The 16353-nt window shown below is 42.2% G+C and overlaps 1 protein-coding gene across 1 annotated transcript in view; it reads left to right on the plus strand.

The window, feature by feature from the left end:
• Pcsk2 (proprotein convertase subtilisin/kexin type 2) overlaps positions 1-16353 on the plus strand; it is a 252247-nt gene that overhangs the window by 135980 nt on the left and 99914 nt on the right. Inside the window, exons 3-5 of the mRNA XM_021150157.2 lie at positions 624-737; positions 3491-3599; positions 9829-9866. Coding sequence (XP_021005816.1) covers positions 624-737; positions 3491-3599; positions 9829-9866 — 261 coding nt within the window. The remainder of the gene's footprint in view (positions 1-623; positions 738-3490; positions 3600-9828; positions 9867-16353) is intronic.

A 16353-nucleotide genomic window follows, 5' to 3' on the forward strand; every position in this document is an offset into this window, starting at 1 on the left:
CAGCTAAAACTTTATGTCACAAGCTCAGCGTGCTGTGAGGCATCCTGTCTGTGAATTTGATCTTTTAAACCTGTGTTTTAGAACTGTCCACTAAGCGTGTGTGTCTACTTTTTCCTTCATAAATTATGAATTTAAACTGAGCATACTCAAGAAGGACTCCTTAATGACTGTGCTCAAGAATGGGTCCACGATGTATGAAAATGTATAGGACACCTATTTATTTACGTGTAAATAAAACCCCAGTTTCCTTCAGTCCTGAGGGAGAGGAGTGCTGCTTTGAAAACAACTCCTATGCTAGCCTTGCCTATGCCAGGTAATAAATCTCTCTCCACTCTTTCCGTGTTAGCTCTGACTATTTTGACTTTGCACTCACAGACTTGTGAACTGACCCCACTCAACAATATGATCATCACCAATGTGTGGTTGCTCTCAATAACCACAAGTAAATGCTCTTAGACAATAGATGAGGTCCTACATAGGATACTCTTCTATTCGCTAAAGAAAACACACATGTGCTTGAGCGCATAAAGATTACTTACAAATAAAATTTCAATTAGTGGCAATGAATTCCAGAAGAAGGGTATTAAGGTTTGCACTCGGGTAATCTGTTGGTATTGTTCCAGATAAAGATGGCGCTGCAACAAGAAGGATTTGACCGTAAAAAGAGAGGGTACAGGGACATCAATGAGATTGACATCAACATGAATGATCCTCTCTTTACAAAGCAATGGTACCTGGTAAGTTTTTCTATTATTTATAATGGCCCACACTTAAAAAGATGAACTTCTAGGGGGCTGGAGAGATGGCTCAGCAGTTAAGAGCATTGACTTTTCTTCCAGAGGTACAATTCCCAGCAACCACATGGTGGCTCACAACCATCTGTGATGGGGTCCAATGCCCTCTTCTGGTGTGCATGAAGACAGCTACAGTGTACTCATAAAATAAACTAATCTTTAAAAAAAAAAAAAAAAGATGAACTTCTATTTCTTTGTTATTTGGTAGGATAATAACCAGAATCCAGGTCAATGAATGCCTGTATGCCCTTCCATGTGCTTCCAATGTCTATCTGCTACCTCCTATTCATCTTGCCCCCAAGTATCTACCAACAGCTGATCACATGGTCTTGCATTCTAAACAGGTGCACCTACATGAGAATAAGACATGCAAACTATCAGAAGGTCAGATCAAATATTTAGAAGTAATCCAGAGGTGTTTACAGGCATAGAAAGGTGAGAGGGACCTACTGAGGTCACAGCCTTAAGAGTAAGAATTCAGTGTTTTCCTGAGCAAGAGAGATGAGAGACTGTCAAAGATGACATTTCAGCATTGCCTAAAATAATGACAGCAAATCAGGATTCAGAGCACTGAAACCTAGGCTGCCTCATGGCGAGTGCTTCTGACCCATCTACAATCCATTGGGACCTATGTGGGTTTAAAAGATTAATAGGGACAAGAGAGATGGCTCAGTGACTAAGAGCACGTTCTGTTCTTCCAGATGACCCATGTTCAGTTCCCAGTACCTATTATCAAGCAGCCCACAACAGTCTGCAACTCCGGCTCCCATGCAGCCCACACCTCTGGCCCCTTAGGCACCTGCTCTCACTTTCATAAACCCACACATATACACATCATTAAAAATAATAAAAGCAAATCTCCTCAAGAAGGAAATCAATGACTCCAAGCCAACCCAAGTTGCCAAGCACATTATAAATGACTGATTTTTAACTGTGAGTGATGGCTTACTTTATTAGGATTAAAAGATGGTAAGCAAGGTAGAAAATTAAAGAACATGGACTGCTACACCATAGGGATAAAACCCAGTTTCCCCTGAGTCTTCAGTATTTGACTGTGCCTTGTGCTTTTGGACATAAAATTCTGAAAGCCTGGGTGATTGAATGAGCTTATGTATGTTAATCAGGATAGAGTAGGTTTGGTACAATAAGAAATAACCCCAAATCACAGTAGCTTCTTAAAATCAAAGCCTGTTTTTTTCTGGTGCTACTTTTTTTTTTTTAATTGCTTCCATGGCACCTCAGCAAGGAAAAGGAACAAACTATATATGGCTCTTGAAACTTCTGCCTAGGTGTGACAAATAACACATGCCCTCACATTGAACTAGCCAAAACCATTAGAGTCACATGACCATTCTAAGTAAGAAGGAAATGGAGAAGGAATATAATCTTTAATGTGGGCATGAAAGGAAAAGAGTAACCTTTGTGAAAGTTAAATCGTAAAGACACTAATGACATTCCAATAATGTCTTACTAATACCAGAACAGCCTCTGGTCAACATGGCCCTCTGCCAACACACACTCCAACCTCACTATTTCTTCACATGCCATCCTTGAGAAAATTCGTACAGAACACATATACATGGAAAGAAGCTAGTGAATGCATTGGTGTGGACCATTCCTTAATCTTCCTTTTAAAAAATATGGAGGGGTTAGAATGACAGCTCTGTCACTAAAATGCTTGCCATGTAAGCATGAATATCAGAGTTCAATCCCCAGAAACCACGTGAAAAGCACTTGTAATGGTGCTTATAAAATGGCAGCATGCCATACCTAAGGAGCCAGAGGTGTGGGCTGCATGGGAGCCGGAGTTGCAGACTGTTGTAGGCTGCTTGATAATAGGTACTGGGAACTGAACATGGGTCATCTGGAAGAACAGTACATGCTCTTAGGACTGAGATGTGAGAGACGGAGGACCCTTTGGCCTCACTGGCTAGTCATTCCCAACCCGCCTGGCAAGCTCTCAACCATCTAAAAACCCAAAATGGTCACTAAGGAACAATCCCCAAAGTTGACCATTAGCCTCCACCTCCATGCACATACACACAATGGTGTGTGCACACACTCGCATTCACACGAACACACATGCACACACAAAAACTCTGAGGAGAACTTTATTTTTTCTATACGATAATATACACTGAGGAATGGCCACCTACCTTGAATTTAGTTCAACACGTATTTTAGAGCAATTTTGGTATAATGGTACTACAATTCCACCAAAAACAATGTTATTCAGTAATAAGCCAAGATATTATATGTTAAATTCAAAACATGAGCTAAACAGAGGTTTGACAGAAAACATTTCATTTTCTATTTGGAGGGTTTTGCTGTGATAATTTCTCCAAGACCATTATATAAGATGATTTGAATTTTCTGTGTGGTGCCAGGATTTAAATATAGGGTTTCATGTGTGCTAGACAAACATTTTTACCACAGAACTATATGCCTATCCCTGTAAAGAGAATTTGAAGGTAGCAATTTAGTTATGAGATGAGGGGATTAGAGCAGTATTTGATCTTTACATAAAACAGAAAAATTGGTTGTTCATGTGAAACAAATAGGAAGGGAGCCCTTTGGGGTGAAGTAGGCCACCCAAAAGCATGTTTCATGAAGGGTGTAGCCTTTGTTGGCAACCAGCTATGAGACTGTCACAACCCCAAACCAATCAGATTCTCTGCTTTGAATTCCTCTGTCAGTTCAACACCGGGCAAGCCGATGGAACTCCTGGGCTAGACTTGAACGTGGCTGAAGCCTGGGAGCTGGGATACACAGGAAAAGGAGTGACCATTGGAATTATGGATGACGGTGAGTATCTCACAGGCCTTACGTCATTTGCAAGGCAGTGCCTTTCGTGCCTCCAAACACAAAGAGTTGGGTTTCCTAGAAGCCTGTCAGGCAATTAGCAATTCTGATACTGGACCTGATGGCCACACCACCGTTTGATCAAATCCTTCCCTTCATCCTGATCAGTATCCTGACAGTTGGCGATGCTCTCAACAAGTATTGCTTGAACTGATAAATAAGAAACTAAAGAAACCAGTCTTTACCTTGCTTCCTTGCTGACCCTGGTTCTTACAACTTACCTGAAACGTCTTCCAACCCCATGTATATTTGCCTTCTGTTTCTCTAGATGCATGATTTAAAATTCAGTTCTTCACAACAGCTCCATTTCACATTTTAGTGTTTAGGTTTTCAACTATTGGGAACCCAGCCTTGCTTACATGCTAGGCAACCGCTATACTATCCATCCATAGTCTCAACTTCCTGATTTTAAGTAGCCACATGGGCTGTTTGGATTGCTGAAGTCAACATTCATTTCAATAGTCACAGAAAGCTCTATCTGAGAGTGTGGCTTTGGGTCTGCGACAAGATTGGGGTTTAAAATAATTAGTTTAGATGCTACTTTCAGAATGAGCCCCTGTCAGGGCAGACTTTGATAATGGTTATATCGTTGACACTCCCGTGTGTTTTAACAGAGTTTTGTGAATTAGTGATTTGATAACTGCACATGGCTTGTTTCTGTGGAAATCCTGTGGCAGCACCATGATTCGGCCATTTTGTGAGGATGGCCTTCTGTCCTTGGTCAGCTCCCTAGCTCTCCCTCTAAAAGTCCCACTGGGCATCATCAGCTTAATTACCTACAAAGCCTACACAGAAGAGAGGCAACGGAGCCTCTCTCTTCTGAACATCCTCAAAGAACACTGTTGACTAAAAGCAAGTCTTTGAAGCAGAGTTGATAGAGAAAACAAGGCAAAGCAGGATGCTCTGAACTGTTCTGTCTCTGTGGGAGCTCATTAAACAATGCATGGCGCTGCCTCCATAAGCATCTGATGTGTGAGATGTTTTGAAGTGGATGTTAAAAGCCTTCTCTCGTCCTGAGAACTTTCCCTAGAAGAAAGAACTATGTGGGCAGACGTCAGAGCTTATGAATATAGTTTTTCCTTCTGAACACTTTGGCTTAGACTACTTTTCAGAGCAGCTGAGGCCAGCCCATCCAGAAAAAGACACATCAAATTTTGAAGAAACCACCTAGGATATTCTGTGAAAGCTAATGGGACAGCTCATTGGAAGTCCTGCACTGTAAATAGAGAAGCCCACCTTAAATGTGGCACAGCAGTGACTACCTCTCTGATCAACCAACACCAGCCTGACCAAGCCCCAACAGTACTATAGGTGCCAGTTTCAGCTTCTGTCCATAACCTCCTTGAATGACACTCAAGCCATTCCTTCCAAAGATGGCCAATGAGAAGGTGCCCCACTCTGCCCCAGAATAAGAGGCAAAACTCTTTAGTAAGTCCCAGAAGGATTTCCTGTTTGATCTTAGTTTTGTAGGTTAGTGGTCATTGGGATCCTTATAAGTTGAATTCACTGTCCCTCAATTAAAATTCCTAATTTCTCTACTGTTTTGGTCACCTCTGCTACAGAACAAACCACCTAGAATAACTTTTTTTTTTCAGTTACTGTGTCTTATAATTCTGTGAAATGATGGACTCTATTGGAAAGCTCTGCTGGTGTCTCTAAAGAAAGAAAAGAATAAGTTCAGTCAGGGAAGGAGGCTCAGTCAATAAAGCTTTTGTACAAGTGTAAGGAACTGAGTCCCCATCCCTAGCACCTGTGTGAAAGCTGAGTGCAGCAGTGCACACCTGTCACCCCAGCACTGAGGATCAAGGTCAGGCTGCAGAGACTGGCAGATCCCTGGAGCTCACTGGGAGGTCAGCCTCACTGAATCAGTGAGGGCAGGAACAGTGAGAGGTCTTGCCTCAGAGAACAAGGCAGAGAGCAACTGAAGAAGACACCTGATATCTCCCTCTGCCCTCTATATGCATAAGGACACATGTGCAACACACACACACACACACCACACCACAGCACATGTGTCAGTTTATTCTACTTTAAGAGATAATCAGACATACAGGAACATTAAAACATAACCAGTCAGGCTATTACTCCCATTTAGGTCAATTCTTTCATTGGTAGAAAAATGTCTTTCATCCTTTACAATTCTATCAACAATATTTTCTTTCTCAATCCCAAATCTGTAACCATTCTACCAACATTTTCTCTTAACCTTACTAAAGATTCTTTCTTATAATTATAATAAATATGTTTTACTAAAATATTGTTTCCTCCGGTCTCATATTAACTCCTTACACTCATATTTCCTTTCACAGAGAAGGGATTACCAACTCTTCTCTTAAACAAAAAGTATTTTCAGAACATGGAATCATATTTTTACTTCTGTCTCAGAGGGGAGACAGTGGATCATGACAGGGGACACATGACAGCAGGAGGAAGAGGCTCACCTGGCAATCAGGAAGGTGACAGATCGCATTTCATCATCACGCAAGAAGCTGAGAGAGAGAATAGGAAGTGGGACTATAATATGAATGTCAACATTCTCCTTCACTTATGTACTTCCTCCAGTGAGGCCCCACCCCCTAAAGGTTCCACAACCTCCCCAAATACCAGCACCAGCTGGAGATCAAGAGTTTATGTGCATGAGCCTGTGGGGGTAATTTTATCTTCAAACCACAACTTCCTACCCTGGTCCCACAGTCTTGAGGCCATTTCATAATACAAAATACATTTAGTCCGATTTCAATAGTCCTATGGTCTTTAAAATAGCAACACTGTTCAAATGCCCAAAGTCTTTCTAAGACGCAAGGTAAACCCTCACTGTAAACTGTAAAACCAAAAGATAAGTTATATACTTCTGATATATAAAACATACATACTCAATCCAAAAAGGAGGAATGGGGACACAGTGAGGAAAAATTGAGCAAAAGCTAGACTGAAACCAGCAAGATAAATACCAAAACCTGTAGCTCTGGATCTGGCATCTGGGGCCTCAGTTTCAAAGAGCTTGGGCAACTCCACCCTTTCAACTCTGCTGCCTGACATCTCTCTCTCTCTCCTTCAGGCTTGTTCTACTCCCTATGTGCAGCCCTCCATAGCAGGTATCTCTAACATCTTTGAATCTCCATCACAACCCAGGCTTCAGCTTCACAGCTTTGCAGAATAGCCCCTCAGGACTTCTCAGGACCTCACAGGGACTCCAAGCATAACACACATTACCTAGCCACAGTAGCTCCCTGAAACCACAGAGTGAAAGTCGTGCCCCTACCCACCCAGTAAAGAACATTGCCAGGGTCTGCTACCAGCCTGGGGTGGAGCCTTTTTCTTTGAACCACAGTTGTATCACTTGCATCTGCTCACTGATACTGATATTGCTTTCTAGAACCAGGAAACTTCAGAATCTTTCTCCTTTCATAAGGAAGATCTTGCCTTTAGGGAAACTTTCCTGACTTTTTGGTGTAGAGCAGGAAGCTTTGTAAAGGCAGGAAGCCCTTTAAAGGTAGTGTCCTTTTCAACATATGCCTTAGCTACAACCTTAATCTTCCTGATGCTCTCTTCCTTCCCGCTGTGCACACTTTATCAGGAAGAATTATTGCATAGAATGTTATTCTGCCTTGAAGTTTCCTCCACTGGAGAAATTAGCCTATTCCTTTTTAATTCAGCTTCATGCAAGTTCTCGGGACACAGGCAGAATGCAGTCAGATTCTTTGATGAAATATCACATGAATGGCCTCTAACCCAGTTGCTAATAAAATCCTCAAACTTCATAAGCTGGGTGTCTAGTGTTCGTTGCACTCTCCGACCTTCTGTCTTCCAAGCCCCTAAAAGAATGGCCCATTACGTTCTGCCCTCAGCACTTAAAGCTTTTCTAGCTAAAGTTCCAAAATCTTCTAGTCTCTTCCAAAAAAAAAAAAAAAAACCAGCATGAACAGGTTTATCACAGCAACAAAACCACTTCTCTGAAGCCAATTTTTTTTAATTAGTTAATTCTCTGCTGCTCTAATAAAATACACAAAAAGCAAGTTGGTTAAAGGGGTTTTATTTTAGCTTACAGATACAGAGGAAATTCAGTCCTCTGCGAAGGCATGGAGGAGTGTGAGGCCAGCCTGGCAGTCAGAAAACAGACTGATCATATCTTCCCTCGCACAGAAGGCAGAGATAAATAATGGGAAATGGGGCTGTAATATAAAACCTCAAAGGACATCTTCAGTGACATACTTCGTCCAGTGACACTCCACCTCCTGAGGGTTCCATAACGCTCTCAAGCAGTGCCACCAGCTGAGAAACCAGCATTCACATATAAGCCTGGAGGGAACACGCTATATTCATAAATAATGCCAGTCTAATGATGATGAATCCATTAGCATGTTTGCTGCTAGCCAAGCACTTCCACAGATTGTTTCCAAGGTAAACCTTAGCCCCATTTCAAAGATGACAAAGTCAAAACTCAGAGCTATTGAGTCACTTGATAAAATCTGCATCAGTGTCACTGTGTCTGGCACTAGACTAGAACTGGATCTGTTAGTCTGTCTCTGCAGATCACTTTTCTCCCTCAGATCTTTGTCAGGAGAGTAGAGAGAGAAAGCATCATGTCCTTGAGTGACAGGTGACTAGCTGTACTCCCACATCGTTGTTCAGTAACTCTCAGCCCACAAATTATAAATGTGACCAGGGGAAAAAAGAGAAAATTTACTTTTAGAATATGTGCATCCTAACTCAAGAGGTTTTATTTGTTTTGACTTGTTCTTGGGTTTGTTTGGTTGGTTGGTTGTTTTTGGTTGGATGGTTGGTTGGTTTTGGAGTTAGGTTGTTTTTTGGGGGGGATTGGCTGATTGGTTTTTATTTGTTTGGGTTGTTGGGGTTTTTGGGTTTTTTTTTTTGGTTTTTTTTAGTTTTGTTTTTTGTTTTTGTTTGTTTGTTTGTTTGTTTTTGCTTTTTGCTTTTTTGTTCTCTACTACAAAGCCTTAGGATGGCCCTATGTAAGATGGCTGGCACAGCCACTATAATAGTGGCACAGCCTTAGTATGTATAACACAAAGATGCCAGCAGACGGTACTTAACGATAATTCTAGCTTATAATTCTAGCATCCTAGGATAGTAATAAAATGCATCTACTGCTAGACTAAACATACCACATACATGTGCCTCTTTGAGACATGCCCTTTTCTCATCTCCATTTGTTCAAGGAGTAAATAAGCACAGAGAGGTTGAGCAACCAACCTAACGCCATTCTGCTCATTATCATAGTGGTTGGGAGTCAAACTCTGCTCTTTGGCTCCAAATACCTTCATTTATGGCCATGTCCCTATGTTGCAGGGTCCTGTTTCATTGCTCCATATAAGCACAAGTACAGCCTATGCTAAGATTCAATAGCACAGCAGAGCTGGTTAAGAACTTTTCAGTTACCCCTCGTGTTCTACAGTGATTTCTGAGGTCAAAATCAAATTTTCTGATGGAACTCAGAAGCATAAATAAACCGTAATTCTACCCGAGCAATGACTCCTGAGCACAGGATAGGCTTTGGCTCAAGAACAAAACACAGAACTCCAGCCAAGAGAATTGAAGCCTCTGGCTTTCCAGAAAGGCACGTTCTGGAGAGACAAGCATCAGCTCCCAGCTGGCAACACCTCACTAGAAACCGCTAGCTTTCTCCTAATGGCTTTTCTTGCCTAGCCGTGCGCCTCTTATTTCCATGCTGGAGTGTGCTCTCCTAATCCGTGGTTCTCCGTGCCCTGTTAAATAATCATCGCTTTTCCTCCCCGGGGCCAGCTTCATTTCAGAGGAGATGCGTTAGAAATGTCAGGATTTCTACAAATCTCTTTTACATCGCTGCAGCAATGAGCCATCCATCTCACAGTCACTAAGCCCCTTACTGCTGACATTTATCCGGAAACATTATCCGTGGGCCGGGAGCTCTAATTGGCTTCACTGCTCTGCAGTACGTCTGGGGGCAGCTGTCTGTCTCTCCACCAAGGAAGGGATGCAGCCCTCCTCCACACAGAAAGGCAAAGCAAGGCAAGGCAGAGGGTTCAGGATAAGCACTGCCCCCCTCCACAAAGCCCCCGACTCCCACAAGTCTCCTCCATCATTCCTGCAGGAAGCAGCTATTCCTGGGCAGCTTTGAAGATACAGTGGCAGGCGCTGATTAACCTTCCACTCCCATGTTATCTCTTCACAGGAATTGACTATCTCCACCCAGACCTGGCCTACAACTATGTAAGTACAAGTTGATTTTAAGGTGTGAGGAATGTGTATTTTTAACCAACCTGCTGCATCTAATTACTGAGTGTTCTAGTACATGCAATAAATACATGTGCATGCCCCAATACAGGAACAGTGCCCCCCACCTCCCTCCCACACACACACTCACTCACATACGTATGTGTGTGTGCTACTCAGATATTCACGTGCACACAGGAAAACAACCACGTACTCAACCACTTGTGTGCTTGTACACACTGAATCAGCCCATCTTGTTAGGGCCACTATTCAGATATGGGAGCTGGCCACATGCCAAATGGATGGCTTTTTGAGAAGGATAACAAGCTGAAGTGTGGAGGAACGGACTACCAAGAAAGTAGACAGAGAGAGGGGCAGAGAGGAGAGCGGCATGGCAAAGCTTGAACCAATGCCAGCGGCAATCCTCAAGTGATAAGAATAATCATGCTATCTGGATACACTCTCTGCCTTTGCACCCCAGCAATTCATCCATACGATGGTCTCCTGATAAACCTACAAGCTCTCTAAACATAGCCAATCCCTTTATTTCAATTTCAGGAGGTACGCTATGCAAGCATTGGTGTGGTCATTTAAAGTTGCCCCGGCTGGATTACACTTTCCCCATAAGCTTGAACTCTCTTAAATTAAAAGGCGTGACCTTAGTGACTGAGGATTCCATTTAAAACAAAGGCTTAAGTAAAAAGGACAGTTAATAAGCAATGCTCTTGACAAGTCAGTCCTCTGGGTGCTTTGCCCTAGATGTGTCTGTCTATACTGTATAAAAGTCAAGGGGCTGTCTTGTGTTTTGTGCACTGGGTATCAGGAAATAGGATAATAAAGTTTCTGTTTATGTGTGTGTGTGTTAGATATATAATATATTATTAGATACTAATTATATTATGCTATTATCTAATGTTAAAATTATATTAGATACTAATATATATTTCCTAATACTAATATACGTATATATTACACATTATATATCATATGTTATTATATACTTGTATATTGTATTTATATTATACATATATATACTAGTATTAAAGAAGAAATAGTAGAAAAGATATATACATATATATGTGTATATATGTATATATACATATATATGTGTATATATGTATATATGTATATATACATATAAAATAAATCATGGATCATCCAAAAGATGTGTGTGTGTGTGTGTGTGTGTGTGTGTGTGTGTGTGTGTATGAAATGCATCATGGATCATCCAGTCACTGTGGCCTCCAAGGAAAATGACAGAAAAATAAAGCAAAGCTTTATTGCAGATGATAATAACTCATAGCTGTGGAGAAGACCATGATGGGCTTCCTGCACATGACAGTCTACACCACTGGTCCTGTGGGTCATATCTAGGGAACCCTTCTCTAGCCTGTCCCTGAAGCCACCTGCCCCAGTGCCCGCACCCATGTCTCTAGCTTTTCATTTCCTTTCTTGAAATGGCCTGGACTCCTCACCTTGGACAACTTTTCTCTGCATCCCTTTTATGTGTCCTCCATAAACACAGAGCCCTGAGATGTCTCTGATGGGGAGGCTGAAAAGAGCACATGGTTTGTTTTCTACTGTGTTCTGGTATCCCAGGGCCTTCCCTCTTGGAGGTATGTTTCTCTCATGGATGCTATCCTGAAGCCTAGGAGAATTGCCTATACCTACTGAGGCACTGGTATTTCCCATAATTTTCTTCAGCCCCAGGTCCCCCACTATGTCAGAAGTAGCCATATAGGACTATCACTGCCTTGTCTCCTGGAGGACCTCAAGGTGGGTGTGTCCCTCTTGTCTGAAAGACTAATGACACCTACCCTCCTTACTGTGTACAGATTTTAGCTCCACAAAAGCCTAGACCACAAAAGCAATTATCAACCTTTAGGTCACAGCCCCTTCAGCAAAAACCTTTATCTCCAAAAATATTTATATTATGATTCATAATAGTAGCAAGATTACAGTTTTAAAGTAGCACCAAAAGTTTTTATGGTTGGGGATCACAGCACACCATGAGGAACTGTATTAAAGGGCCATAGTGTTAGGAAGGTTGAGAGCCATGGCAAACCCACAGCTGAATCTGGAGAGTGCTAGCTGTGCTCAGACCAGCAATGTCAGACGCATCTGGAGACCCCATGGCTTGTGAGCGCTAAGCTTTTTCCCATTTATTCCTTTTCCAGAGATATGGATAAAGGCATGACCTATTTAGAAAGGCATAAAACAGATTCAAAGCCAGCCATAACACCATCAACCTGACTATCTGGGGCTTTGGCTCTATGTGTGCTTTTTTCATAAAACTGAATTCTGACCACACATTATATTCCCACATCTTCGTATGTTGTGAACATTTTTAAGTGTCTTCATTATTTGAGGGCTATGTGGAATTGCTTCACGCTGTAATTTAAGCACCACAACTTATTGTTGGGCAGCTGGGTGTGTGTTTACAGTGGTTACACTGTTGTAGGAGGGAGAGTGACAGGCAGTGACACACTCCATGGAGGCTCCGGACACACCTACTACTCTGCCCAGACACACCCACTATTCAGTCCAGACACACCTACTACTCAGCTTCTTTCCAGAGAAGAATTTTTCCAAAGATTTCTGGGGAAAAAAAGGATTTAAGAGGCACATTAACTAAGTTTCCAATTACTTTAACGTGTACTGTGGAATGAGATATTCTACATCTCCTATCATTTCTCTCACGGAAATTGCCACCAATGGGTTGGCAAGAGCAAAGGTAGATTTTCAGTTCACCTCAAGGGTGAGTTGTCTCATGAGTGAAGCTAGTAAGTACATAGGAGTGATAAGTTCCCCATACTTGAAAACATAGGCCTGGGCTGAGGCCACTGGGAGGGGACACTGAAGAGAGGATGTGTGTGCTAACTTTAATCTAGATCAGTGGTGCTCAACCTTCCTAAAGCTGTGACCCTTTAATACGGATCTTCTGAATATAAAATACAGTGACCCAAGAACATAAAATTATTTTTATTGATTTTTTTCATAATTGCAATTTTGCTATTGTGATGACTTGTAATATAAATATCTGCTTTCCAAGGATTTTAGGCAAGTCCTGTGAAAGGGTCATTCGACCCCCAAAAGGCGTTGAAAACCAACCGTTGATCTAGATAATAATATATAATAAATGAGTAGAAAATGTGAATTATGTTTAAAGATTTACGTGTTGATAATTTCATCTGGAACAAGGTCCAAACACTCATTAAAGGACCTGTAACCTTCCCAAGAATGAGTGTACACCTCTGTTTGTTTTTTAAACTTCCTGGCTCTTTGGCGTAGTGAGAAAGCTAAGTATTCTACCACCTCACTCTTAATTCCTCAGCAGAGAACCCTGAAAGACCAGCTCCCTCAAATTATGGTGTCTTTCAGTCTACGTAGAGTTGAGACCAAACCTAGCAATACAATTTGTCTTCTTATTTTTGACTAAAACTGTTTACACAATCATTAAGCGTAAGTGGTGTCAACCTGCTGAGGAGAGCAGAGACGGCAGCGGACGAGGATAGCACTCAAGCACTGAGTGAGAAAAAAATTAACCGACCTCATCTTCACATTACTAAGTAATTTAATGGCTTAGATGTGATGAGCTCACTCCAGAGCTCTTCTAGGAAAAGATACTTTGGGGAGGTACTTATTCGGGTTTTCCCAGAAACAAATCCCTGAGACAATAGTTTCAGCAGAACTACTTTCTATCTGCGTGGTGCCAGAAAGCAGAAATGGAGGCGAGAAGGTAGCCATGATAGGTACATTCTCAAACATGTGACCACTGCGGGCAGCTGGAACTTAACCCCACTAGGACAATCTGAGAGATGAATAAATATGTCAGAGTGCTAGAGTCATCTCACCTGGCATGGGACACCTGAGGACCCTGGGGACCCGACCCATCTCCCAAAGACACAGTCCTTAGTTTAGGGTTGATCCCAGCAGATCTTTATATTGCCTCTGGAGCATGGAAAACAGCCCCCATCCCTGTTTAAACAGTGGCTGCTCACCAGGAACATGCAGGTGTCAGCCAGAGAGATATGTGACAGCACCTGCTATCAGTGTGTGCTGTGGAAATCTCTCAAAGGTTAAAATGAACTAAAATGTTCTATATGGTGGGAACTAACTCCTCCTCTTTATTAATTTATTTTCAATATGAAGTAAAACTTCTACCCAAAGCAAAGTTCTTTTCATAGCTTTGTTATTCTGTGTAGTCAGAGAGAGAAAAAAAAAAGAGTGTGCTGGGTAGTTCAGGGCTCTTTCCACTAAACTAAGAATCAAAATACTTTGAAAATTGCAAATCAATATATAAATGTAAGTCTTTAGCGTTAATTTAATTCAACAAATCGACACTGCGCCTGTTGAGTGGAGAGCAAAGGATAACAGCAACCACTTCCATGATTATTCTATTGTTCAAGGGTTGAATTGCATCTCGGAGTCTGGCCCATTTGTAAGGGCTTACTATTTCAAATAATTAAAACTCTCCTTTTTCCCATCCCAATCACAATAACCATGAAATCAGTACTGGCCAAGAGAGTATTTTGGACCAAGTTAGAGCCTTATTTCCTCGTTTTCCCTGTACTGCAACAGTCTGAACCGTTTCCCTAGCTCAGAACAGTCACCATGTGTTAAGCCACTTGCAAGACTGGCAGAAGAGATGCCAGGAAGGTGCAGGCACCAGCTGAGTAAGGATGCAGGCAAGGAGTGTCTCACAGCATGGCTTAGGAGCAAGCAGATGGAGAAGTGACTCTGTTCTGTGACTCTTAGCCCATGATAATTCCAGACTTGTATCTGTAGCACTGGCTCAAGGCTGGGGCTACACTAAGTCTGGGGCAGAAGGACTGCTTCTTTAGGAATGTGTGGCTTGTGGAAGAGGTGACAGTTTTCAGAGCTTGGGAGCAGGTAGGGCAGAATGTCATCTTTGCTTTGTAGGTCTGCCTTGCTGAAGTCACAGCTGGTGGGCCTGCAAAATTTAGAGAGGATATTCTAGCTGTGTTGGAGTTTTCTCTGGGACTGGTATTAAGGCAAAGATTTGAAGCTCTCTATCTGTGAATTCCAGCTGAGTATATACAAAGACATTTTCTTTATTTCATGATTTCCCTAAACAACAAACTGTCAGATAACAAGTACACCATTCCTATTGTTTTAATTACTGTAAGTTTTGTAGAAGTGGGCTCAGGTATGTCCCATCTGTGGTCTGAGGTCTGCATATAGCCCGGGATGTCATCCCTTTCTCCTTACCTACACTTTGTTTGAATGATAATTCTAAGAATCTTAGAGATTATTTTTGGTCTCCTCCACTCTTTGCTCTTAACTTTCCTAGCCTCACAACCTTTTACTTGACCTGGGTAGGCTGACCTCTTTATCCGATACCTCTGAGCTCACTGGGAACCCGGCTGAGCAGTTGCACTTGTTCCTGAGTCCCTGCCTACTGCCTCTCCATCAGCATACCCTGACTTGTGCAGAGCCATCATCTCAGCTCTTTTGAGAGGAAAATGAAATTTTACTGAGCATCTAGCCTGTGTCCGTCCTGATACACATATTATCTCAATAATAGCTGACAGTGTCAACAAACAGACTTCCACTGTGCCCCTTTCACTAACAAAGAAAAATTCAAAGTCTAAGGTTGCACAATTAGAAAGTAGTATTTCTTTAGACACTCCCCCAAGACTCTGGTCACAAGCCTGGTCATTTATGTTGGCATCCACTCATCCTTCCAACAATTCGACTTACCTAAAATGTATGACTACATCTCAATTAGATCAAGAACCCTTGGTGCATGTAGTCTGTGTATGTTTGTATCTCTCTTAATATTTAGCATTATAGTTATCAGACATTTCATAAATACGCACATAGTGTTGAATATTTACTATTGTAAATGAAACCAAAAACTAGGTCAAACAATGCCCCTCTGCTAATGACAACCTGGCAAACAGAATCCTCTAGTGCCCAGCTCCCAAGCATCTCACAGGTAGATGTCACCCTTGGATTCCATGCCTGATACCAATGTCAGAAATAGGGACCCCTAGCTGAAGTCCCACAGACACAGGCCTGAAGAAAAGATTGTCATTTAGGTAAGGTGATCTGCACTCAGGCAGCCTCAAGCCACTTCTTGTCTATAACATCCCTCCCCTGGACAGAGGTGATGGAAATATTATCAAGATGATACAGTTTGTTTCCCAGGTTTGAGCATGACAGATGAGGCTTTGTTTCAGTTCAATTGTCAGACCATTAGGGACTCCACACCTGTAATTCAGGTGACAGAAGTACTTAAAAGAGAAAACAAGGCTACCCTTGAGGATCTGCTCTTCTGCCCTCTTCAGATGGAGCCTGACAGATCACTGTCCCTGAGAAGGTACCTGTGCAGAGCTCTGAAGTTCTGCCCCAGGGCTTGGCAGCAGTGTACACGCCAGGTGGCCCAGGGCTGCCATGATGAAAGAGTGATGGCTGGAGACAGACACTGTCCTCAGCCCTGGGTGACTTATGTCATGCA

This window comes from Mus caroli, chromosome 2 (assembly GCF_900094665.2).
Source record: "Mus caroli chromosome 2, CAROLI_EIJ_v1.1, whole genome shotgun sequence".
Taxonomy (NCBI): Eukaryota; Metazoa; Chordata; class Mammalia; order Rodentia; family Muridae; genus Mus; species Mus caroli.